The 26,846-nt window shown below is 35.1% G+C and overlaps 1 protein-coding gene across 1 annotated transcript in view; it reads right to left on the bottom strand.

The window, feature by feature from the left end:
- The window catches only part of PTPRD (protein tyrosine phosphatase receptor type D), a 385,966-nt gene that overhangs the window by 190,187 nt on the left and 168,933 nt on the right, over positions 1-26,846 (bottom strand). Inside the window, exons 3-4 of the mRNA XM_074855344.1 lie at positions 23,298-23,443; positions 19,101-19,242 (exon numbers count right to left, since the gene is read on the bottom strand). Of these exons, the coding sequence (XP_074711445.1) occupies positions 19,101-19,242; positions 23,298-23,443 (288 nt within the window). The remainder of the gene's footprint in view (positions 1-19,100; positions 19,243-23,297; positions 23,444-26,846) is intronic.

A 26,846-nucleotide genomic window follows, 5' to 3' on the forward strand; every position in this document is an offset into this window, starting at 1 on the left:
CACTTTTGTCTTGCTTGATATCCTAGCGCCTTCTTATGCATTAGTCCATACTTTCAGAATAACTGTTATAAAATGTAGAACTATGCTTGTATTACTGGGCATTGATATGTACTGCTTACCATAAAATTTTTAAAAAATGCATTAAATGTTAAAATGTACTGACGTATTTAATTTCATATGAAACATTTTTATTGTATTGGGATGACCCAAACTGTAAACGGTAACCAGATGTGGTCTAACAAGCCCTGAGCACATGGGGAATAATTCCTGCCTTGATCTTCTGGCTCTGTCTCTATCCACACAGCCCAAGATACTGCTGCCTTTCTTTACATATATCCTAGCCTTTATTTGGTTATCGGTTTCCTTAAACAGCCATATACTCAAGTGTCTTGACAAGTTATCTACTGAAATATTAGCACAAATATCCTGTTCCCTAAACATACAATGAATGAAAATTTTTGTTAACTTAGGAACACTGTGTTCTAACACAAATTTTACATTCAGCAAGCTGGGTGTGAATTCCAACACGAAATTGTTAAAAATAATACTGTTAAGAAGATGTGTTTTCTTTTGGCAATATATCTGGAAATAACTTGTTAAATTGTCAAATTCTTCTTTTTCCTGGGCACCATTAAAAAAATCTATTCTGTCAACCACTTCTTCAAGAAATAATGTGCCTCAACAGATATTAAAACAATGACAGTGGGACATTAATGTAGGTCTATTTGGTATGGTTTATTACCTAACAGGTTAATATTTATGTAGGCTAAAAGTGCCATCAACAATTGGACTAAACTAGTGGTCTTCATTTTAATGGGATTGTTTTGTACTTCTTTGGGGGCGTTTTTTTTGTCCTCGGAGCCATTTATTTAACTTTTTTTTTTTTTTTTTTTTTTTTAAATTTTATTACAGAGAAAGGCAGAAATGTCAGACGCTTGCTATCGAAACTATTTTACGATCATGTTAGACAGTTTATGAAGCTCTTTCCACAGATATATGTTAAGAATATAAAACAGTCACTGTATATGAACTGAAAAGACATTTAGGTTAGTACACATCTTCTGTCGATGGCCAAGATCAGATGCAGAGATAAGAGTGTAACAGGACAAATATGAACCTTCCTTAGTGTATTATCCCAGCATCCAGTGATTCAAAGCTCAGAGACCTGTTTTATTTGTGTAGTCTTAAAAAATACACTCTGGTGTATTCCCTAGAACAGAAAGGTGGAGCTATTCTACGCTCTGTTATTTTCTGGGTTTTCTATTAGAGCTCTATAATCCTACATCTGCAAATTTCATAAATATCTGGAATTGCTAAAAGTAGGAGGAAGCTCAGGTACTAATGACCTGGAATACACTTTGCAAATGAAATTCAGTCAGCCCCCACAGGTGTTTGACACACATCACTTCTATCTAATCTCACACTTACTAACTCATAGGAGGAATTAAAATCCTCTTAAAAAGAACTGCTTACTGACCCACTCAGTTGATGACATGCTTGCCTTGACAGAAATAAATGCATACGGAATGAGAATGGGCAGAATTAAAAAAAAAAAAAAAATAGTGCCAAAATAAGTGGCAATAAAATAAACGAAAAAAGAAATCATGTGTTTGTGATGCCATTTCCAATGGATGGTTTTCCAGTTCCCATTTTGCTTTACAAATGCATGCTTATATTGCCAAATTTCATGGAAATGAGAAGCACAGCCATTTAAAAGACATCAAATAACCATCCTTTTTATTACAGCAAAATGCAAATATCAAGTCTTAACAACTAAATCTAAGGTCTGCAATTTTAAAACAGCAATAACAATAACCTTAGGCTATGTTTTCATTTTGTGGTTGACTTTATGAAAAGCAACTGTTATTTCTGTGTGGCACTTCAATGAGTCAGAGGCATGCTCATTTAAGTTAAAACAGTGGTACTCTAGCAGTACTTGTGATGGAAAGTCAATGATTATTGGTAAATCCAATCACACTGCCCATCACAGTGCCCGTGACAAAGCTTTTAATCCATTTCAAATTTAAACATCAATGTTTGCATAAACATTTCTCAGGAAGATTAAAATTAAGTAGGAATATCAGAGAACCTTGTGATAAAATTCTGTAAGTAGAAAAGCTCTAAGAGATTACCTCAAAACCTAGTTAATTATATTGGAAGTTTCTTAACAGACAGCTAGAAGACAACAATGAATGGTTTGCCCTTCCACAGACACACAAAACCACATCTTTATTTCAGAAGATAGTTTTACAGATAGAGATAGCCTTTTTACCAGTTTTAGCAGTTGAAGAACACATAAAATCAAAGAGATTCTCTCCCCGAGATACGTAAGACATGTTTGTATTTATAGATATAAAATATTTACTGATTTTATTTCCTTGTATATAAGAAATCCATATAGGAACAAATAGTTATACACATACTTCATTGACTGATATAATAAAGTAATTCTGATAAAAAGATTACAAGCTGTCAGAATTTCTGGATACCTGAATACCTTAAAACACAATAACAACTGTAAAAAAGTTTATATTTGGGACTCATGGTGGAGAACAATATGCAAATTTGTTTAGCATATTCTATAGAATGTGTAGTATGCAGAGTAGATGGTTTGAATTAGTACCCAGGGAAGAGTAAAACATTTTAAACTGTGTTTAATACTGCATAGACTTCAAACACCTTGTTTGTATTTCAGTATTGCCATGGAAAATTCTGACAAGGCTTATGATCCTCCTGCTAGACTCAAAAAGTCCAAGATGAAGAATCTACTGCCATTACTTTAGTTAGAGACATTTTTATTGATTTTCTTCACAGTTAATTTTAACGTATAGTAAATTTTAAGGGTCTCAGAGAAACTATGGTGGTGTATGGTTCTTTGGAGCCTATCCACAAAATGAATTTTTTATTCTTTAGCCCTGAACACCAAGCCTTCAAGCCCACATATGTCTATGGGATTCCTCAAAGTCATCAAAAGAAATGTTAAGTTTGATAGCCAAGCTCCCCAGCTAAAGCACCTTCCTAAAATGTGATTAATTTTACAAGACAACATCATGGTCACAATAAACAGACAGAAAGTTCCACTGTCGATGTCTTTGTATTTCTCATACGTGGTCAAATTAAACCAGAATCAGTTTGGTGATCTCTTGTGTCTATTGTGCTTCAAATATGGTTCTGTTGATATGGTTCTGCCACAACCTGAAAGTATGTGCTGACAATTTATGTAGAAAAACTGAACATAAAAAAAGGATGGTAAGAAGCATCCCAGCCTGCATTCATATCTTGACCATATGAAATAAAAAAAAAGAAAGAGAAAATAAATATTTTTGCCTAGCATTCACTATTCTCATTTGCCTCAGTAATGGTATTTTATTTAATGTATAGGAACAGCAATTTATGTTATCTGGATAAATGTGGAGTTTTTATATATATTTCTTGAGCAACAAAAATAAATTGTCTAGCATCATTTTCCTGAGATGAAATAAACTTACTGTATAGTATTCTGGACTTGGATGAAATTCCATTCACTGATATCCACTCCTATATTCCACTCTCAGGATTCTTCACGTCTCTTATAGCAGCTGCCACTCACAAAATTGGGCCCATCTCTAAAAGCTAAAATGAAAAAGCACTAGGGATCTCTACTGTAGGTCTTAAATTATTTAATAAATGGCCTTTTCATCAGAAAATTCCTTGTAATTACTCTAATATGAAGACATACTACATCCTAAATGAAAAATAGTCAGCAGTTATTCATTAAAACTCACCAAAAAATTAATAAAATTATGTGCAATAGCCAAAAGTCTCATGCACTACTCACTGTGATCATTCTGTCAAAGTACTAAAACATTCCTGAAAATTAAAAAGAAGCAATATGCTGCTCACATTGCTTACTGGTTTTGAGCTAGTACAGGCTAAGTTGCCAGGATACAATATGCAACTTAAGATATCACCACTAATTTTGCAGGATAACAAAATCACTACTGATCTGGTGTGAAGCAATGAAAACATTGGAGAAGTTTGCTGTTACTCAGAGTTTTATCTAAATGCAGTATTCTAATACTTGGTTCTTAAATACAGTAGCACATGTCATAACACTGCACAAACCCTAAATTAACTGGGTCTTCCTATGGGCACTTAGGCTATATCTCTAGGAAAGATAAATGTATGATGGAACAAGGGACTTAAGCAGCTTGTCCCTGTAAGGGACTTACTCCTGTAAGATAGGGTACATGCTGCAGACCTCAGCCATAATAGTTCTACTTGTCTGTAGTATGATGATACAGTATCTCCAACTGATGGAAATGCACCAAATAATTAAAATTAAGTATTTTCTAGAGCTATTCATATTGGTAAGAACTTCTGTGGTTGGAACAAACAATTTCGATGAGCTAGGGATGAATAAATTATGGCCCCAAAGATGGGTATAGATACAGTAGCAAAACATTTCTCAACTTATTCCTTCCGTAAGAACTCATTTTTTTGAGGAGTAGTAAATCTCATAATCTCCACATGCATTAACATCCCAGCTGATGGTAGGATTACTCTTTCCGCCATCCCTTCTGTAACTCGTAGTCAGTTTGTTACCTTTAGTTTACCAAAACTTTTGCATTTGAGAGATATTTTATTTTTCTCAATCTTATCACACTGCTTTGATAGAGTATTGTGTTAGATTATACTGTACTATGTAAGTAAGACACAATAACAGTCTTCAACTTTTTGTATATTGTGCTATTACTCTCATCTAAGTTTTCAAAAAAAACCACCTTAAGTGCAACAGGAAACACATAAAAGAGATCTGACATCTTTCAACAGAAAACAAAAAGCTTTTTAAAAATACAGAATCCACTTTCTGGCCTTCACTCACTACTTCATTTTCCCTTCTTCAGTAATCTCTGCTGAAAAACAACTCTTAATTTTCTCCTTTACTCAGAAAGTTAATTTCACAGGGCACAACAAATACAAAAGCCATCCACCTTAAGCGCACACAAAACAGGTATATATAAAATTTGGTGATCTCCATCCAAATATGACTACCTACCTACTTAGACACTTAAATATTTGAGAACTTCTTTTAAAATTTAAAAATATAAAATACATGGACATGAAGTCCCTCTCAAATGATGGTTTAACAGTGCCTCAGAATAGGCACTATTATATGAGGTGAATGCAAAAGACCAGAAAGTTCTTTCACAACATGCAAAGAAAGGAAAACCAAATCTTAGTATGATATTGAATATTCATGTTTTCTTAAGAGAATTGGGGTAAAAATTGTTTATAGTGCTTACTGGAAGGCTCTTATGCATCAGGACTAATGCAATTTGAAAGTGTAGGCAGCTTTTTATGATCCAAAGAAATCTAATGGATCAAGAAGACAGAGGGTCACTTGGGAACCAAAGTGTTGGTAAGTCTAGGGATTAAAAAAAAAAAAAAAAAAAGTGTCACCCAATGCAAGGAATGTTGCTGTTCTGTTGGGAGTTGTGCCTTCACACATGGTCAGGATCCATACAAGAAACACCAGAATCCCAGTTATTATTCTTTTCTTGAGAACCAGTAAGTCATTGACCACTGACCTAACCATTTATCTTGTCTCCAGGATAAAAGCTAAATTGCAACCTTTCCAACATTCACTTTTAAGAGCAAACCCCAAATGGCTGGGCTAGACATGCCTTGTGAAATCTAGGGAAGGTACCTGAAGAAATGCATTGCCAGGACTTTTTCTTGTTAACTTCTTGCCTAATAAAAGGCATGTGGAATATCTTGCTAGCAATCCTGTCAATAGATTGGTGGTGAAGATGAAAATAAAGAATTGCAGATTATGGTTTGATCCCTTGTTTAAAACACAGCAAGTAGACATGTTACCATCAATGGTTTTTGCAGGGATGATGAACTGAGGAAGAACTCACGGCATCCCTTAGTAAAATTAATCTTATTTTTCTTGAAAGTCCATCAGAAATAAAAACTTGAGCAAGAAAAAATGTGGCCTTCTCCCCTTGCTTTAATAAACATTTGCTTTGAAAATGAATGAAAGGAACTTCTCACCGCTACACAGGTGGATGAAAGAGCAGACAGAAGAGATGAGACTCAGTTTTTCATAGGAGGAAGATGGTGCTTGCTGCACTATTTTAATAATCTGTCCATAAAGAGTGGCTACATGGTCTAAGACAAGAGAACTAGCCAATTCTAAAGGAAAAACAAAGTATTGTCTGGGAGAAAGCAAGCAAAGCATATAGAGGTAAGAACAGTTGGAAAGAAATATCTGCCTGTGAAATAATAACCATGTACCTTAGCATTTTCAGTAATGTCCTCCTTTCCTCTACATTTTAAATGTTTAGAAATGTTGAAATTATCAAAATTTTAAATTGTTTTTCACCTAACTGAAATGTCCTTACACTATAGAAATGTCTCATGGTGAGGAGCCTTGGATAACAACTGCAATTGTCATAGCGTAATTGGCAGATCCATTTGAATAAAGTAAGTATCAAAAGCCATCAAGCCAAAACTGAGACCAGCTAAACTTCTACTAATTTTTGGTAAGAGCAAATAATGAAATGAACTGTCCCTTTAGTAGATAACCCTCAGCTCCTTGTTCCAGGTATCAGATTTTTCCTAACAAACTTTGATATAGACAGAAAAAAAATTAAAGCAATTATCAACTTTCTTGAACACAAAATTAAGACGTGATCACTCAAAACAGTACCAAAAACTTTGCACCACTTTAGTTGGCTCTGAGTTTTATCACTACTGCCACATAATGCTCTAAGCTAAATTTAATGACTGTATCCAAAACTTCATGATGTGTACATCAGATTCAATAGGTTTCCTAATAGATTCATCATTCCCCTTTCTTTAATGAAATGTGATCATTTCACTGTTTATTTTAAGCAGACAGTAAGTCATGAGAGTAATCATCATGATTGAGATACTAAGAAAATAGGGGGAAAAAAAGTCCTAATAACATTTACTGAAAAGAAAAACTAATTCTACCATAACCCAAATGACTAATCTGTAACTTTTAAATACTGTTCTGGGGTCATTTCAGAATATGAAAACTTCCACTTGACTACGGGTGTGTTATCAATGCTAAAGATTTGACTGTCACTCTTTTGAAGCTTTCTAATTTTTGTCAATGAAGAGAAAAAAAATAGAAAACTGAAGTCCTACAACATCAAAACCCTTAAATCCCCATTTTTAATCATTAAAACAATTCAATTATTTTTAAACTTAGCTCATGATTTCAAAGGTACACATCTACATTTTCTGAGGACCAGGAAATGACTATGCTACTGGGAGAGTGTTTTTTTCCCCCCTCTCTCTTATAAGCAGAATTAAATTAAATTACTTATTATAGATCTACTGAAAGCAGAATTTATTATGGTCTCGTCTATATTTTTCTCCTTTCCCCCAGTTCACCTAAAAAAAACCTGGACCACTCATCATGACTTACCTGCAAAGCAGAATTAGACACGTTTCAGGTATCAGACCCTAAAACAATCTACATTAACAGTTGAAGATGAAAGCTAAACTATCCTTAGTTATGTTCAGACCCTCCCTTTCCTTCTTTTCTTCCCTCTAATTATGAAATCTAATCTACAATAAATCTGTCCATGAGGTTCTTGACTCTACCTTTGTATTTTTAACCTAAAAATCCAATCTTAAAACAACTTCTACCAACTGATGTCCTATAGCACCCATTTTCCTTTTCTGATGCAATAAAATCCATTTTTGTAAATGAAGAAATGACACTAGCAATAAATATGTGGAACATCACCTTATTTATTTGACTCACTCAGAAAGAAACTCTCTGTGATAAAAACCACATGCATGGCTTCCTATCTTTTAAGAACGTAGAAGTTTCAAGAGTACATAAAATTTATTTTAAATAAGTTATCACTACTTATCAGCCAGCAAGGCTAAAAACACATAGATTCTTGAACTCCAAAGGGCTGTTTCTGGAGGATCTTGCTGCAACCAAACTTTAAGTTCAGAACACAGAAATACTAGGCCACCTTTTAAGAATATCTACTTACACTGTCACCTGAGTTTAGTCAACTCATTAAACAACAACACAATCCCCTATCCCCCAACCCCCTCAAACATATCACATTAAGACTTATCCTCCTCTGTTTCAGGACTTAAGCAAAAAAAAAAAACAAAAAAAACCCACCAGAATTTTGAAGTATCTAAGTAACATAAAGTGCTTGGTACCCATCAGAAGAACTACCAGTAAGCCTAAATTTAGGTTTCCAGGTTTAAAAAATGTGAATGGTACAGCCTGAGACTTTTTTCTGCTTATTGTTTGTGGTTTTGACATTTTGAAACTAATGTCCAAACTCTAAGTTAGCTGGACTTTAGATCAGTCAAAGAAGACCATTTTCTCACTGACTTCAACATACTCTCAATTCCATCCTGTGTCTGCTATATGAAACATGCCAGAACAACAAATGACTGCTTCTGGGCTTACTAATGGCTTTTCTGCACTTGGCTTCATCTTCTTGCTATAAATCAAGTTCCAAGTGACAGTAGCTTTTTGCAAAAAAATCCCTGGCAACTTTTCAGACTCTCAATTCGCTTTCCTTGAAAGTCATTTTGCTGCAGGTATAATGAAGAGGATTCCCCAGATAGTCTTCTTCCTTATCTATACAGCCAAAACCAAAATAAATCTCTGTGTGAACATTAAGATAGAGGTTGTCTATACAGATTTGTTTATCTTAGGAGCTGGGCTGATAATGCCATTTAAGACAAGATGATATATTTTATGAAAATAAATTACAGACCTAGTGAAAACATGGCAGTGCAACAGCTGAAACAATGGAGTATGTGGGAGCTAAGACGAGTTTTTGAGCTTGGTACTAAGTTAGAAGCCTTGAATTTCAAATTATTAAATAGAAAATTTACTTTATAACTGCCATTCACAGCAGTGATCATAAAAAATGGATTTCTTTACACGGATATTCACAGTAATGACAAACAGTTCTTAGCCAAGTTAGATGGGATACAAAAATATAACTACTGTTCCAGGACAAATTTCTGTTTGAAAGGCAGGGAATATGAATGAGCACATAAAGAACAAGACTATTTCATGTTCAGATAAAAAACTTACATTGACTGAAAATTAAGGGAATTGTGAAGCTAACATGTTTAGCATTCTCTTTTAAGTGATCTTTTTAAACTACTCAGAATAGAATAGAATAGAATAGAATAGAATAGAATAGAATAGAATAGAATAGAATAGAATAGAATAGAATAGAATAGAATAGAATAGAATAATTTCAGTTGGAAGGGACCTACAATGATTAAACTGCTTGACCACTTCAGGGCTGACCTAAACTTAAAGCAAATTATTAAGAGCATTGTTGAAATGCCTCTTAAACACTGACAGGCTTGGGGCATTGACCACCTCTCCAGGAAGCCTGTTCCACCCTCTCAGTAAAGAATAGTTTCCTAATGTCCAGCCAGAACCTCCCCTCTGGCATCTTTGAACCATTCCCACACGTCCTATCACTGGATCCCAGGGAGAAGAGATCAGCACCTACCTCTCCAGCCACTCTATGGCCACTCCTCTCCCAGTTTAGACTTCTGCCTGGCATTACACTGTCCCACATGCAGAATCCAGCATTTGGACTTGTTAAATTTCATCCCATTAATCACTACCCAAAGCTCCAATCTACCTAGATCCATCTGCAAGGCCTCTTGTCCCTCAAGAGACTCAACAGGACCTCCCACTTTGATATCTTCAGCAAACTTGCTAATGGTGCATTCAACCCCTGCATCCAGATCATTGATAAATATATTGAACAGGACTTGTGCTAGATTTGAGACCCGAGGAACACTGCTGGTGACTGGTCGCCAGCTAGATGCAGCCCCATTCACTATAACCCTTTGAGCCCTGCCCTCAGCCAGTTCTTCACCCAGCACATCAGGTGCCTGCTCATCTCACAGTTGGGACAACTTCTCCAGAAGGATACTATGAGGAACAGTATCAAAAGCCTTATTAAAATCCTGGAAAACTACATCCACCGCCTTCACTTCATTCATAGGCCAATGACCTTATCATAGAAGGATATCAAATTAGTTAAACAGGACATTCCCTTTGTGAACCATGCTGACTGTGCCTGATGATTGCATTGTTCTTGAAATGCCTTTCAGTAGTATGCAGTATGGTCTTCTCCATAACTTTTCCAGGAACTGAGGTTAGATTAATAGGTCTGTAGTTTCCTGGGTCTTCCCTCATGCCCTTCTTGTAAACTGGAATAAGAGCGGCTAGCTTCTAGTCAGCAGGGACCTCCCTAGACTCCCAATACCTTTGGTAGATGATTGAGACATGTCCTGCTGTAACAATAATAACAAAAATTCAGATGATAACAATAATTCAGATATGTACTGGTAAGGCAATACCTCCTGAAATATGCCAAAGCAATGAAAGATCACAGTGTCATTAGCCAAGATTCAGGTGCATTGATGGTCCTAATGAAACACCTGTCTCTAATCAGTGCTTTTTGACTGTATTTGACTGAAAAACTTACTGAAATGCTTCCACTCGAAAAATTACCTCATTATTCTGTTTTTGCTGCTGTCATATTAAGCATGCACCAACACTACGTCACAAGATGCATTCAATATAAACAAAAGTGCTAAAATGCTATTACTATCTAACATTTTACATCACAGTAGATTCTTTGTAGCAGTTTTACAGGAAATCATTTTAATGGAATAATTTAAATCATGGTGGAATTAAATCACAATTTTGCACATGATTTATCCATTTGTAAGTGAAGACAAATTCCATTTGCTACTGAACTAGTGAGTGCTAACTTTATTAATGCATCTTTGTTACAAAGATAAACGGAACAGCAGTAAGTCAGCTGCAGAACTTCACGTCATTTACAGCAAGCACTGAAATACCTTAAGTGTTATATATCATAACAGGATTTTATATCCTGCCTAAGCCTTAGAGTATTCATAAAAGTTTCTCCCTCCCCACAGAGCCACTTAAATCACAGTTCTTTCAACCTCCTACCACATTAATGCAATGAAACCTCCTTTGCTATGTTGCATCAATTAAAAGTCATTGCTTCAGAATTGTTTTATTACTAGTTCTAATAATGAAAATATTTTTGCTTTGGCAAGTTCCATTGAATTTCAGGTTCCTTTTAATGATTATATGCTCACGAAAAATATTTTAAATACTTTTGCATGTGTTCTTTTTAGTTTTTGCTTCCCGTGTCAAGCCTTTGAAAACTTTACAATCACAGTAATAAATACTATTTTATGACCTATTGCCAGGCTAAGCAAGCTGAAGTATTACATAAATTTCTTTAGTTTCTGAATTACTTTTTCAGATATATGTGAAAAAGCATTCTTACTAGGTTTTCTCTGCATTTGAAGACTATCATTTATTACATTAAAATGGATTTAATTTCACTGTCACTTCAGTACACTAGTGTCAAACATCCTACATTTCAGCAAACATTTCTGCCATCCTAGTGGTGCACTTGATAAGACATAAGCATTCGCAGAAACCACTAGCCTGGAAAGCTGAAGACAGACCTACTACATGAATGTCTTTTTCTAATAATTGCCTTGTTTTTTTATGCAATATTAGGCATCTCATATGAATATTTGCTGTCATAACAATTAAATTGAAACTATCAAGCTGCTTATACCACTGGATTCTTTACAGATATGCTGACATTGTCAGGGGTTGAGCAACTAATCATCGTTATCATCCCCTCAAACAGATAATCTCTAGAATTGCACTACTTTTTTTTAATCAATATGAAATATTGACATGAAAAAAATCCCTAGAATTCTGCTGTTAATTTTACTTTGATATTGTGCAGTAATGACAATTACATTGCTACTTAACATCATAAGAGTTTGTTAAGTGAGTGGACACACAGATATAATACAGATAATTGCATGCAGAACTGAGGCCACAGATTACAATAACAGGAAACATGGCATTAGATTAATTGCATTGGCTTTCATTAAGGCATTGGATTCAATTGAGACAATGACTCAACAATGAAAGCTTGCATATGTTAAACCCCGATACTGAACCGACAGCACTCTATAGAAGGCCAAGTGCCTTAAACGCATGTATAACAATTAACCCCAGGAAAAGTGATTGCATTCCAAAAATTCTTGGTGTAAGAAAAACTATTTTGTACTTATTTTTTCTATCAATTAAATGAGACAAATGGCCCACCATTTTACAAACAGATAAAAAAATAACACAATGCAAATCTGAATGACAGTTTTATTGACATTTAATTACTCTCCATCCAGGCAGAAACTGGAAAAAGTCAGATTTATATGTACGTACATAGACACATAGCACAGCAAAACATCAAAATTACAGCACAGAAATGTAAAAAAACCTATCCTTATTCAGAACAGCTAGCCATTGTACACACAGTTAATGCTCTGCCTTTTCTTGTAGAGATTATTCGTAATTGGTATCTGTGTGCTGCTTGTATCTAGGTCAGTCTTTGAGGAACCAGATCAAAATGGTAACCTATTGTATATAGCAGGTCATGGCTCTTCAGAATTAGGAAATTTCATTTTAATTCTGTGCTGGCATCATTTGATACTGGTTCTGCAAGGACAGACTGGCAGAAGAAACATTCCTCCTCCCCCTACTAATTCCTTTTTCATTGTTCTTGTCACTAGTTTCTGACAGATTTCTGATGATTTGGGAATGACCGTCTGTGAAAAAGGACTGAATCATCATAGGTATCAATGAGTGGGAAAAAAGTATAAAAACAGTGTGTTTTAAAATTGGTCTGCTCAGGATGGCTTAGTTTGCATTTTCCAAGTGGGCAGCATATACTGACTCTTGTTATCAAAAATGCCTATAACACTATATGCAGTCATTAGATACTAGAATGGGAATACCCAAATGGGGATCATGCTAAAATTAGTCATTGAGCTGTTGTCTGAAAGTATTTAACAGGTGTAAATTCTTAGCCAAAACTGGCCAGTGAAGAATTCTTTCAAGCTAAATAGAACTGCTCTGTTTTTGTCTAATGTTATTTCAGTTCCTCTTCTTAGATCACAACTGTCAGACATCTATCTATGAACTAGCACAAGTTTCTTTTCTTTCATAGATATATAAGAACTCATATGCTTAGCCAACTTACTGATTTCAAGCCAATGTTTATCTCTTAGGACCATTCACACTGCCCTATAAATGTCAGGCATAAATAATTTTCTACTACTGCTAATATTTCAAAAACTGAAATTGATCTTATGCACATGTACAAACATGTGAATCTGAACTGGGTATTTTTATAGCATCGTATGTAAAACAGAAACTTGGCTGGATGAAGTTCAGTGACATACAAAATTCAGTGAGGAATAGAAGGAAGAAAAATAAATCTTTACAAAGACATAATGGTAGCTGGTCTTACTAGTTGACAGCAGGAAAATTTTCTCCATGTATGTTCATTAAGCAAATACAACCAACCAATCAATCACGTTTAAAGAATATGTAGGACAACACAGAGTTGAAAAAAACTTCATGAGTAAAAAAAATTGTTTGTGAAGAAGAAAGTTAGGGCAGATTTCCCCAAAAAATCTGATGACTATCGATAACTTCTTAAGACACCATAAAAGGTCTTATAAGTTAAGCAGCCTACTCTTGATTTTCCAAAGTAACAAATTTCTGAAGTCTTGACTACAGAAATTTACATTGACAATCAAGAAATTTGGGATTGCTGTTTCATTCATTCATTTAAAGTGACTTTTCTACTTTCTGGAAGAAGGTTTCTAGTGTATAGCTTTACATTTATAATGACTGTAGTACATTCTTTATAATAAAATGATGTGCAAGATAAGGGAAAATATGGACTTTTAAAACTATGAAAAAAAGTGTAACCAAAATATTCACTGATTGAGGAGAAAAATATATTTGATAAAATTTGCATCTAGGGACATGAGTGGAAATATAAAAAAGTATTAACTATAAAAAACATGAGGTGAAGCACTTGCCAGAAACTTCTTACAATACTTATAGCAGTTACTACATCATTTTAATACATTTTAAATGACTAAAAACATAGCTTTTTAAAGAACTACACAAAAGTCAACAACAGGTAACTGAAATCAGTAAGATCAAGTGTATAAACCTAGAAGTTGAACACAATAGTCTGCATCATATCTTTACAGTAATAGACCCTTATATGTTTAGTGATTGTTACAGAATTTAGAAGTTGCATTATTTTCTAAACCATTAACGTTAGTTACAATGTATATGCCTGCACTATAAAGAAACTTAAAACACACAGTAACTTAGAAGTCAGGCATGGGAAATGGACCATGCATTTCACAAAATTATTCTTTCATATCCTGTTCTGGCTAGTGGTTAAAAGCCACCACCCCATCTTTATACAGATCAATAATTCATTAGGTATTTCAAATTATACTGCACGGAAGGCAAATCTTTTATTTGCCCAACATATATTCACATACCCACAGAAAATATTTCAACATAGTTTCTAGTATTACAGCTAAATATTTCTAATGATTTACTACTTTGTAAGCCATTTCAAGAAATCTGCATGCCATTCTATAACTGCCTATAAGGGTTTTTTTAAGCTTAAGTTCTACTGTCTACCTCTCCTATTTCACAAAATCCTTTTGTGTGACTGTCAAGCAGCTGTGTTCTCTTCCTTAATCTTCCTTGCACAGCTCCCCAGGAGAGACTTTACAACATAAACTGCAAAGTACCATTTTCACAGCAGGAACAACAGTGTTCCTCTTTGGAAAGAGGCATAATAAAAATAGGACTGTAATGAACATGCTAATTCTGGTCACAAGGTGCTACATATAGCATGATCACTGAAAGTTCAGAAAGTTTGAAGGAAAGATACTCCTTCAGCTCTTCAAAAGTCTTCCGATGCAATATATGTTTGAGATAGATAAATGTCTTTCCAGTGTATGAAGTTCTCGCACAGGTATTTTCTTGCTTTCCTTTTTTCTATCCATTCCACTTTCAAAAGCCTGTTCTACTAGCAGCCCCCTGGCAATAATCACTGTGACTATACAGCAAACAGTTAAGTCAGATAAACACTGGTATACATCGTTTATACAGCTCCAGCTGGAGCACTGCAAATTTCTCCTACCGTGCAGCTAATACCCAGAATATGTACAGTCCTTCTTCTCATTCGTCTAGAAATGAGAGACATCCCACAGCACATTTTCCAACATTATAGCCGTGCCACTCCATTTGTCTAATTTCCATGCCCACAAAGATAGCTGTCCCAGATGACAGATTACTTCAAAGTAGTTTCTTCTCATTTCAGTACTACTGGGTACAGTGAAAATACAGAAAGGCACTTCTATTATCATTGAATCTATTGCTAGCAGCAGAAACCAAAAATGTAGCATCTTGGATTCATCATCTCGGTTTTTTGGTTGGGTTTTTGTTTTGTTTTTTAAACAGTGTGGAAATGTTCTGCACTTCTGAGAGTCTAATAAAAAGCTCAATTATCTCAATCTCAATCTCTGTGTGCAACAATGGACAGGGAAACACTGTTCAGTAAGTATTTCACTTTTTGTTTTATGCAGCAATGACTGTTTGATATTAAATCAATCAGTTTCTAAAAAGCATAAAAAGGAATAACTGCCCTAGGCACTTCCCATAGAAATTTTACTTTAATTCTTCCATCCTTATAGAGTGCCTGTGCTACAAAGATGCTATATATCAATATTTTTATAATGCACAGTATTATCAGCAATAATAGAGAAAATTGTGGGTTGAGAAAACAAACTGCCTTCTGCTTAAGTGCTCTTACTTCCCAGACAGCAAAGAAAACAAACCAAACAGCAGAGATGGTAGAATGCTGCTCTACTGGACCTTCTCCATCCTTGCTTAAAAGCTGCACTCTGCTGTAATCATATACCTTCTCAGCAGACAGATGAAGCTGAGTTTCTTGAGGTCTTTATTGTCTTCACAGAACTTTATCAAGGAATAATAATCAAAAAATAACTTAAAAATTAAAAGCAGGATACCTTAAAATTAACAGCATGGAACTGTTGCTGATTTCTCTGCTAGAAGGAGGCACCTCATCTCCACCTTCCTGAACAATTCATATACTTGCATATGACACCAGAATCCTTGTTCTATAGCCATGAAAAATGTCTTTTATCCATCATTTGCAAGACTAAAAAACAGAGTTAGGTGGCTTTAACATGAAGTGAATGGACAATGAAAGGAAAGCTATTCTGTCTCCGGTATCTGGGGAGTATGGGAAGATCCTACATTTTATTGTCTTTTCTTGCCTATTGAACACTGATAATTTTAAATTAAAGAATCGAAGTACTGTTCTACTCATATGGGTCTCAAAACAAATTTTCAAAAGAAAAAGCTCAAAAATAAATAGCATTGACTCCTCTTGTCTGGAAGGAGTCTTCCAGACTTCTCCTTACAAGACTTGTTTCCCTGCAAGTTCAGCATTTTCATGTGGGTGAATATGTCCTGGAAAGCAGCTGCCTCCTTTATATACAGAAAATCAAAAAAGCAGTTTCCATTTATATCAGACATTCACTCTTGGTTCAGACTGTCACAATATTCAGCCTGTCAAGTAAAAGTTTAGCCTAGAACATTTCCTGATTTACTCTGGTAACAGAAAACAGTCTCAATACTTTGTCTCTGCTGAGGCCTTGAAATGTTATCATCTGTAGCTGCCTTTTCTGCCCTTTTTCTTTTTCACATTGTGAAGTTTCAACACCCAGAAGCTAAAGACTTTGTTTATATTCATAGTTCTTAGAGACTCAAGTACTACAGATAGTGTAACAACCTAACGGAACAGGGTAAAAACCTCTAGAACTAATGTTACTCTATACTGCCACAGATAGAAAAAGAGAAGTTTGCTCTAAAAATATGAATATATTGGCAACAATGTTGTTCTGTGCTGTGCAAATGATTTGTAGCGGCTAAACTGGATTTAGTGAGACAAATAAACAAAAATGAATATAGGTATATAGTTAACTCCTGGGAACATCCTAATTTCACCAATGTCCCATATTAGGGTTGCAATACTTGTAGGTTGAATTGTGGGTAAATTCTGACTTCCTCCCCAGGGTGCCCTCTTGCAAGAGGCACAAATGTCAAGTTGGGTCTGTGACAGGACCATTACAGAAAGATCTGAAGAACTTGGAATATGGAAGTTATGTGTGTATATTCTGCAATCCAGTTTCACACACATGCCTCAGGGATGAGTAAAGCCTAAGTGGACCACAGATCCAACTCACTCCACTCTGTTTTGCATTTGATTATGTCTGTTAATTCCTACTCACAACTATGATATATATTTATTCCTACAGCAGCTGTGTGAGGCACAGAGGCACTCTTTCCCACAAAGGCATAATCAGATGGAGTGTTTTCCACAAGGCTACTATTGCAGACTGTACAAAATGAAGATTTGTGTAACTTTGCAAAACAAAAGCTTATAATAGAATTACTTATCTTCCAGGCTAATACCCCTAGCACTGAACTATCCTTTGTCTTGAAAAGCAACATAGCAAGTCATTATAGCACTTCAAAATTTTAGCATTGCCAAAATTTCCTTAAAATGCCCTGTTACTCTGATTGGTCCTTGTTTTCTCTGATGTTACCCTTTTATCTAAATCTACAGTCCCAGTACGCTCATGAGTTCTCATATGTTCCCAGTTTCAGATAAAATCCATAAATCTATTCGTGGGGCTGAAGTATATTGCAGCAGTTGCAAAAGCCACACACATTATGGCTGGAAACAACACATAGTATTTCATATTTTAATTAGACAATTAATTTTTAATTAAAATTTAAAATTTAAATTTATTTAAATTTTAACTTCATAAATAATAACGTACACTTTTTGTTCATCAGGAATTTGCATATGCATATCATTATGCATGACTTTTAAAACAGGATCTGATGCTAGTGTTTGAAGAAACACTGAGCTATTTGAGTAAGAAATATGCAGCAGAGCCACATATACCTTACCAGAAATCAATTAGATAATATGTACATAGTATTGTTAGTTGTCTCCAACAGTAATCCCAGGACTGTTAATAAAAATATAGAAATAAATCTTTTATTTTTCTTTTTTTGAATAAAAATCCAACTTCAGAGAAAAATAAAAGAAACCTCCTTGTCACCCTACATTTATTGGGATATAAGGATAAGAAAAAAAAAAAAAGAAAAATACATTTTACAAATTTTTTCCTAAATTCTTTAAAGCTGACTAATCATCTTCAATTCCTACAAACAGGACCCTAGCAGTTAATTCTGCAAAGCAAATAATGCCATGTAATATCACAAGGCAGTAATCTTCATAAAAGCAACCCTGCAAACTGAAGAGTGTAATATTTCATGATGTGTCTCCAAATTCAGTTTCTATTCATCTCCAGGTGACAGAATAAAACATTCAGGTCATTTGACTACTACTATTTACTCCTCTGAGTATTATCTAGACAATAGACTTGGCAGTACATTCATATCCTCATCCCTGAAGGATAGTAGAAAAAAATGGATTTTTTCCTTTACTGTCTTCAAAAACTTCTTGCCGAAGTAAGAATACAATTCAGTTAACGTATATTTGAAATGGAAGAAGACCTCCCTTTTTTTATGTGTTGTACCTTGGGGGGAAAATCTGGCAGCAGCTTAACCTCATCTAAAAAAAACATTTATGCAACTTTTCAACATCACTGTTAAATGGGCAAATTTCTGTGTAAATGCTGATCACACAAAGCTAAGCTACCCAGGGCAGCACTAAAATGTAAATCTAACGCATTCATAAAGCATAGTTTTTTCAATTAGTAATTGATAAAATACCTGTTGTGCATGGGACTCCTGTTTCACTTATTTCTTACTTCTTTTCTTCACTCCAATCTGTCATACCCCGCATACTCACATTAACATTTTATGGTCAAAAATCATAAACACAATATTCAAGTATTATGTGAAAAACGTTGCATTTAACAGCATCAGGACTATAATGATGCCCATTTGAAAAGAACTGTACTTAACTTTCCTGGAGAGAAACATCTCTTTTACAACAACACAGCATTTTCAACTCTATGAATTAAATTAGTTATGTTTAGAAAGAACTTACCACGCAAAACAGTGAGTCTCGTGGACACACTTATTTCACCAACACTGTTGGAAGCCACACATTCATAAATAGCTTCATCTCGTGGTGTGCGCAGTGGTTGTATTCTGAGAACTGATCCAGATCCATCATCAAACTCTATTACCTATAGAAGGAAACAAAAGCTGTCACAGATGTTGTTAAAAATGCCTATACCTCAGTTAATAATCTGTTCACGAAGAGTGAGTGACCTGTTCGTATTCGTGTCATGAAAGCCAGGTTCGCTTTTCAAATACATGTACCAGGACAAATTCCACACAGATGGAAAAACGTTTAAGTGGCAATGTCTTGTAACATACATTGCTGCTCAGTGGGTATACTATAACCTCTAAGATAAGACAGGACGGAAAAACAAACAACAAAACCCCCCTAGCTAACAAAGGCTGTAAGAAAGAATTCTGTCACTTAACGCTCTTTTATCCTGAAGTTCACAACCACTCTCTCTCCATTCTCTTAGCTTAAGTACTCTGCCTTCAAATGCCAGTTACATTCATTTTAATTACTGCAGGCTATATTCCCACTCTATTCAGAGTGAAGTTCACTCATTCATTTAGCTCCAAAACGAAAAAGGGTCAGCAATTTCTGAACAAGATAGGACTCAGTTTAGTTATGCATTTAACCCACAGAACTTAAGTAAATTTATCCAACAATGTATTAGAAAACATGTAACCAGTTAAGAGACTAAATAATAAAGTTAAAATTTAAAGTTTACTTTTTAAATTACAACATTTACACAAGAAATATCAATTTTCATATAAGAAATAATTCATTGAATTGCTCTTATTTCCTTGTTCTGCAGTCAGAATCACATCAGATACTGGTGACTACTGTAGCACTCCAGGCACTGGAAAAGTCTTCCTAATAATTAATTGATAACATTAATCTATTTAAACTACTTTTTAAGAAAATTATTTGTCAATAATATGTTAGCACTACCATCAAATAAATGGCACTTATCAAGAACGTACAGCCAAAAAAATTAGTTTATTTTTTACAAAATAATTAATATTTGACCATTATCTTCCCATTTTCATTGTAGGAATTGCTCAGTTTCTTCTTAACAGTGGGAGAGCTCTAAGTGGTAATAAGATAGAAACGTGTTTTCCTCTGAGAAGAAATTGGTTTGATAGCTCATAGGCTGTATTACTTTTCCTTGTTCTTTACATAAAGCCACTGCCCTAAACAAACCTAGATAAGACAAAATCTCCATCTGATCTTAGCACAAACAAAAGAATAACTAGAATTCTTGGTAAATTGATATTTATAAGGTAAAGAAAACTTTCAAAATTTTAAAAGCAGACAGACTAAATTTTGTAGATAAAAAAATGAAAGCATGGGATCCAAATAATCACAGTTGTTACACTTTCAAAGAATAATTGTTATTGTTTAAATCTGAATGATGAATAATCCTAGCTGGACGGCCAATAAAAACAATTGCTGCAGACTGGGTTGGGCAAATATTGCAGAGATTAAGTTTCAAGTCTGGTGTCTCCAAAATATGTATCATAAAATGGATTTACTTCTCCTGTGATGAGTTCTCCCCTTTCTTGCATATCATATTGCATAACTAAAGATAGTTAATTCCTCCTACTCCCTCATCTACTGAATGAGATTTTTTTTTAAAGACATGGAATTTTGAATAAAACCAGCCTCATGCCACAGGGTAGAATAATGCAATTTTTTAAACTTGTTTTTTTCCCCTTCTCTGTTTCCAAGTTCCTCTGAGAAAGACTTCTTAGTAACTTAAAGCAGATTTCTCTAATTCATATTACTGGAATTTATTTGAAGTAAGAGGAGAAAAAAGGATCCTCCTGTATCACGCTTATTCATAGTATATACTTCCAACATAAATAAAAGATGAAAGATTAAGAGTGAAGTCTCACAAGGTCTCACTGTAGCCTTTAATTTCAGAAACAACGGATAGCTCTTACCATTATTCTGACTCTAAAAATTAGCCAGTGAGCAAGAACATTCCACATTTAATGATAAGAATCTTCAAATATATGAAGAGGCCACTGTCAAGAGAGAGGGAAAACACTATTTGTTCCCCTCTTGCTAGATAAGACAATCTGTATGTACATCAAGTTCCAGCAAAAAAGTTCAGGTTCCACATGAGAACAAAAAAAATCATCACAAGGTTCATGAAACACTCTGGGAGGCTGTCCAAGTTTATTGAAGGGGAAAAAAAAAAAAACCCAACTAATCCCCAGCATCCCTGGGAAAGCATGGGGATTAGATGGCTCACTGAAGTCCTTTCCAGCTGTGTTTACTAGACTTCTATGAAGACAGGTGGCCAGCTAAAACATTTTCATGTCTTCTATTACTAAGTAATCAAACTCAGAGAAATATACAAAATATTAATGTGAAAGAAGAGGAAAAGAACCCAACTAATTATTCTCTTATTGTTTCAGGTGACAATCTCAGAATATGTTTCTTGTTTCCCAAATGTTTTATGTGTCTTTTCTGAATCTTATTTCTACTGTTCTGTTCTTATTTAGATTCTACGACATGAATTAATGGCCTTACTTTGGACAGGAAGGAAAGCTGCTTAAATACTGATGTGCTCTGCACACTTTATAACTACTCTGCTCAGTGGTTATAATAAAAAATATAAAATACTTGGTAAGTATTTTCTATTTCTTTGAATTACATTCCATCTTACTTGGCTATACAGTCCACTAAAGGCATTTTTAAAACATTTTAAATTAATTCCTTATATTCCACTCAAATATTTTTTATGGAAATAAAACTGGTTTATTTTTGCTTATTCTCCCTAAAAACAGCTACACAGAAAACAATATATGAAGCAAATAAACCATGATGTATTGCAAAATAAAACTGAATCAACCCAGTAAACATGTACATGCCCAATTTTCCACTGTTTAGAACTCTCCTTGAGTGAAAATTTTGTGACCAGAAGGGGATAAATTGTGTAGAGATTATGATAAAATTTCTGTGTTAATCCCTCTAGCCAATTACAGCTCTGCCTGCATATGTTCTGCAAAGTGCAAACAGTTCTTGGTGCTAGGAGTTCACATTTAAATTCATGCTTTTATTTCTTACATTGTAGTAAATATACAAGCAAATAATTATATTGATTAATTAACAAATTCCAATACCTTTAAATATTTTTTTAACAAAAAGGAATTTAAAAAAATTAGTTTATACAAGAAATGCAATTCTTTTCTGCTAATGTAAATATAACCTGGAAGCAAGGGCAAGCAATATTCCCAAATATTACTACAATTAACACAGAAGACTTCAATATTTAGTCAGCTTTTAATAAGTGTATCTTAGATCATTAACACATAAAATACATGTCATGACTGTTTTATATACAAATTATTCATCTTCCAAACAGTTGATTTCTTAATGCAGAAGTCTCTTTTTTAACATTCAAAACAGTGAAGAGACATGGTGAAAATTATACACTCTTAGTGCCACTTTTGGTATCCATTCTACAAGCCTTCTCCCATTTTCTGAGTTTTTTCTTCATGTTAAAGGCCAATCCATATTTGACATTAATTGTTCCTGCCATTAAAAGAGGTAGTATTTGTTGTCTTAGTTCCCCCAAACAACCAGTATCCTTTGAACAGATTATCTTCACTGTTTCCTTTAACTGAAGGTTGTAGAGAGAGAGAGGAAACAGCTTTCTCTAAAGCATTTTCCTAGGTTATTGTAAGAAAAGAATCAAAAGCAAACAAGTTTTACATTTCCTCTTCAGCAGCAGGAACTACAATGTCCCTTTCATCTCTCTCTGCAACAGTGGTAAGCAAATGTGGCAGCAGAAGCAATAGCAGCCTAGGTCTGTTCAACGCACACTGTCACAAAAGGAGGTGGCTTGCTCTCTGGAGACAGCAATCACTGTTCAAATAATTTTCCCCCATCTCCTTCACAGAAAAGATAGCAGGCTGAACAGAAGCACGTCCAGGCCCCCCAGTTAGATCATGTTAGTTTAGAAAACAGCAGTAGCAGTATTCTCTTTAACAGCGCTATACATAACCAATTTGCAAAATAAAAACTTCAAGAGACTGCTTCCACTAAATTATCCCCAATAGTCATAGCTATTTTGCTTAATCACTGATAATAAAGCACATATTGGGATCAGAAGCGAGGTCGAAATTAATGTTTTGCAGAGGAACAGAACAATGGACCTAATACCTCAAATCTCTGATTGCTGACTTTCTTTCCCTTTTTGTTCCAGACAATTTTAGGTCTTGGATCTCCTGTGGCTTGACAGATGAACGAGGCAACTCCTCCAGAAACCCCCGTCTGGTCAACAGGAGTTCTTGTAAACTTCGGTGGTGCTGAAACAAATAAAAAAATAACAAAATTAATCTAAGTAGTAAACATAAAAAAATAACCCATGTCAATAGTTCAAAATGAAGAAAGAAGGAAATGTTTGTTTCTCCAGTGACAATATTCACCTGCAAGAGAATGCATTAAAAAAATAACTAAAAGGTCAGGAAAGTACTTACAGATTTTATTAGTGAAATTCATAGTAAAATGGAAATCTGATAGCATCAGAATAGCAAGATTACACATTATATTTTATCACCATTTTAAGTACAAAATCCAATTTGTCTTCTGTTCCAAAATGAGCTCATCAATCAGCTGGAATAAGATCATGACTCATGGCATTATGATCACAGGATGTCATGAAAACAGGATTCCCACCTTTGAGCCATTAAAATCAGTGACATTTAGGAGAAAGCATCTGTAAATTTGCAGTGGTGGAGGTAAATGACTATGTATTAAGAGTCCACACAGAAAGGATTACAACACAAGAGAGATTTTTGCTTGGGGATAGTTTCACATATAGCTCCTGTCCACTCCCAAACTATTCTACTCTGTCGGAAAGAAGTGAAAAAAGATCCAACTATTGCAACAACAGGAGAGGCGTAAGAAAAGGGAGAAATAATTTTTAAAAATCCATTTGTTTTAATTAATTATTCTCTTTCCTTCTACTTCTGCTACAACATAATTAAAATTAATTTATCAGCCTTATGGTGAAACAAAACTTTAAAACTTACACCAACACAAGACATGACTTCCAAAGATTTCATATAAAAATCTATGATTATGTGTTAAACACAGTACAGAAATGTTGAAAAGTTCCTATAAATATTCACACGTTCTCTTTCTTAACTGAGAAATTTTTAGAGATCCAATACACTTTAAGATGCTTATTTGAATGATACGAATACTTATGGCTAATAAATAATTAAAAAATCCAGGTCTTTGCTATATAGTATTTCTCAGTTTTAAGTTGTTATATTTAGTCGCTCTGTAACAGCTGTTGCAATTCATTTTTGGTCTTATCTTCAAGTTTCAGCAGTCAGCTCCTTTCTGCTCTCAACGTTTTTGCTCTTCACTTTCCTCTCTTAGTTCTGACAGTTACATACCTGTACTGTACTAGTTTTCATTTCTAAGTTGCTGCTCTTCACTTCTCATGTCTAACCCTTTATCCTGCTGAACTGGTCTTCCAAAAGACCATACTTCTTGTCAGCATGTTTATTTAAATGTCAGAAACCAAGCAGACTACAAGTATGCATGTATGTAACCCTGGAAGAAATCCCAAAATAATTTAAAATGCCAAGAAAATATGATGTGGTCATTATTATAAAACAAGATCAGTATGTTGTGTTATCTTGCTACATTAAATATGAGAGTATGCAGGTTGTCCTAAGTTTATGAAATGAAATGAGTCTTTTATACCCCACCCCTAATTTGTAACATACCACTAAGAAAGATAATTTTCAAAAAATGCAGTAAAAATATAATGTTCCTGAAAAACTGCATTCTTTTTTCTTTAATAGAGATGTTAGGCAAAATTATTATTGCTCAACTTTTCAGAATGCTCAAGGGTCCTTGAACTATCTGCTGTGCTAATTTTCGCTGGTGAACATGTACCTGAAACCAAATGCAACAGCAAATCTGATCACAGCAAAATAGTGTTACACTACTGCCATAGGGAACTTATGAAAGAACTTCTCTGATGCCAAGAACTGCCAAAGCCATGGCAAATAAACACACTTACAGCAAGGAAACTAAAAATCGTTTCCCAAGACACAGGCTTTATGCCTGGATCATAGAAAAGATGCAATTATTTCCGATGAAGAGCATCTGGGTTTCACCAAAACTACTAGCTTTGAATCCTTTCTATGCATGTATTAACTCAGCACTAAAATATGTAAAGAGACACGACTAACTGATATGCTGATATTCTGTGGCATAAATTGTGATTATGTGCCACCAAGTGAAAAATGATGCACTGCCACTCTGTTTTTATTCTTTTTGACATTTTGTGAATTCAGTGTTGAAGCCCAAACCAACAAAAGAAAAACACTGTGTGGGCAAGTCCATCAGCACAGAGTAACTATGTATAGTAGCTTATAGACAGCTTTTAAATTCTAAATTTATGTCTCACTCATACATTCAGTGACTGCCCAACTGATAATTTCAACATCAATAAAGTTAACTTACTTTCTTGAGAAAAGGTCTGTTTTAGAAAATTTGCCAGTTTTGCCATGCATTACAAGGGTCAAAGAGGGAAAGCAACTGAAGTGCCATGCTGTACATTCATTCCTGCAACACTTCACTTAACTATCTTGAGACCAGGAGAACTGCAGATATTTAAACAACAAAACAAAAGCAAGAAAAAATTACAAGCAAAGACTGTGTTGAACTATGATAAATTAGCTCTGAAAAAACCCTCCAAACTATTAATTATGTCAGTAACCAGCTGGAGTGCATGGAGGTCTGCCTGGGGATGGATGAGGAGGTGACCAAAAGCTTATGGGTCAGGATTAAAGGGAGGGCAGGGACAGGTGATGTTATAGTGGGGGTCTGCTACAGGCCACCTGAACAGGAAGACTGAGTGGATGAAGCCCTCTGTAGACGGATAGAAGCAGCCTCATGGGGGACTTCAACCACCCTGATATCTGTTGGAGGGACAACACAGCAGGGCACAAGTGATACATGAGATTCCTGGAATGCATTGATTGTAACTTCCTTCTCCAAGCGATAGAGGAGCCAACGATAAGAGGTGCTCTGCTGCACCTTGTTCTCACCAACAAGGAGGAGACTGTGAAGGTCAAGGGCAGCCTTGGCTGCAGTGATCATGAAATGGTAGAGTTCAAGATCCTTAGGGCAAAGAGGAGGGTGCACAGCAAGCTCACTACCCTGGACTTCAGGAAAGCAGACTCTGGCCTCTTCAAGGATCTACTTGGTAGAGCAGCATGGGATAAAGCCCTGGAGGCAACAGGGACCCAAGAAAGCTCGTTAATATTCAAGGATCACCTCCTCCAAGCTCAGAAGCAATGAATCCTGACAAAGAGGAAGCAGGTAAAAATGTCAGGAGGCTGCATGGATGAACAAGGAGCTCCTGGACAATCTCACACATAAAAAGGAAGCCTACAGAGGGTGGAAGCAATGACAGATAACATGAGAGGAATGTAGAAAAACTATCTGAGCACTCAGGAATCAAGTCAGGAAGGCCAAAGCCATGACAGAATTAAATCCGGCCAGGGACGTCAAGGGCAACAAAAAAACCTATTACAGGTATGCTGGTGATAAAAGTAAGACTAGGAAAAATGTGGGTGCTCTCTGGAAGGAAAAGGTAGCCTTAGTCACCCAGGATATGGAGAAGGCTGAAGTACTCACTGTCATTTTTGCCTCAGTTTTCACCAGCAAAGGCTCCAGCCACAC

This window comes from Strix uralensis, chromosome Z, assembly GCF_047716275.1.
Source record: "Strix uralensis isolate ZFMK-TIS-50842 chromosome Z, bStrUra1, whole genome shotgun sequence".
Taxonomy (NCBI): Eukaryota; Metazoa; Chordata; class Aves; order Strigiformes; family Strigidae; genus Strix; species Strix uralensis.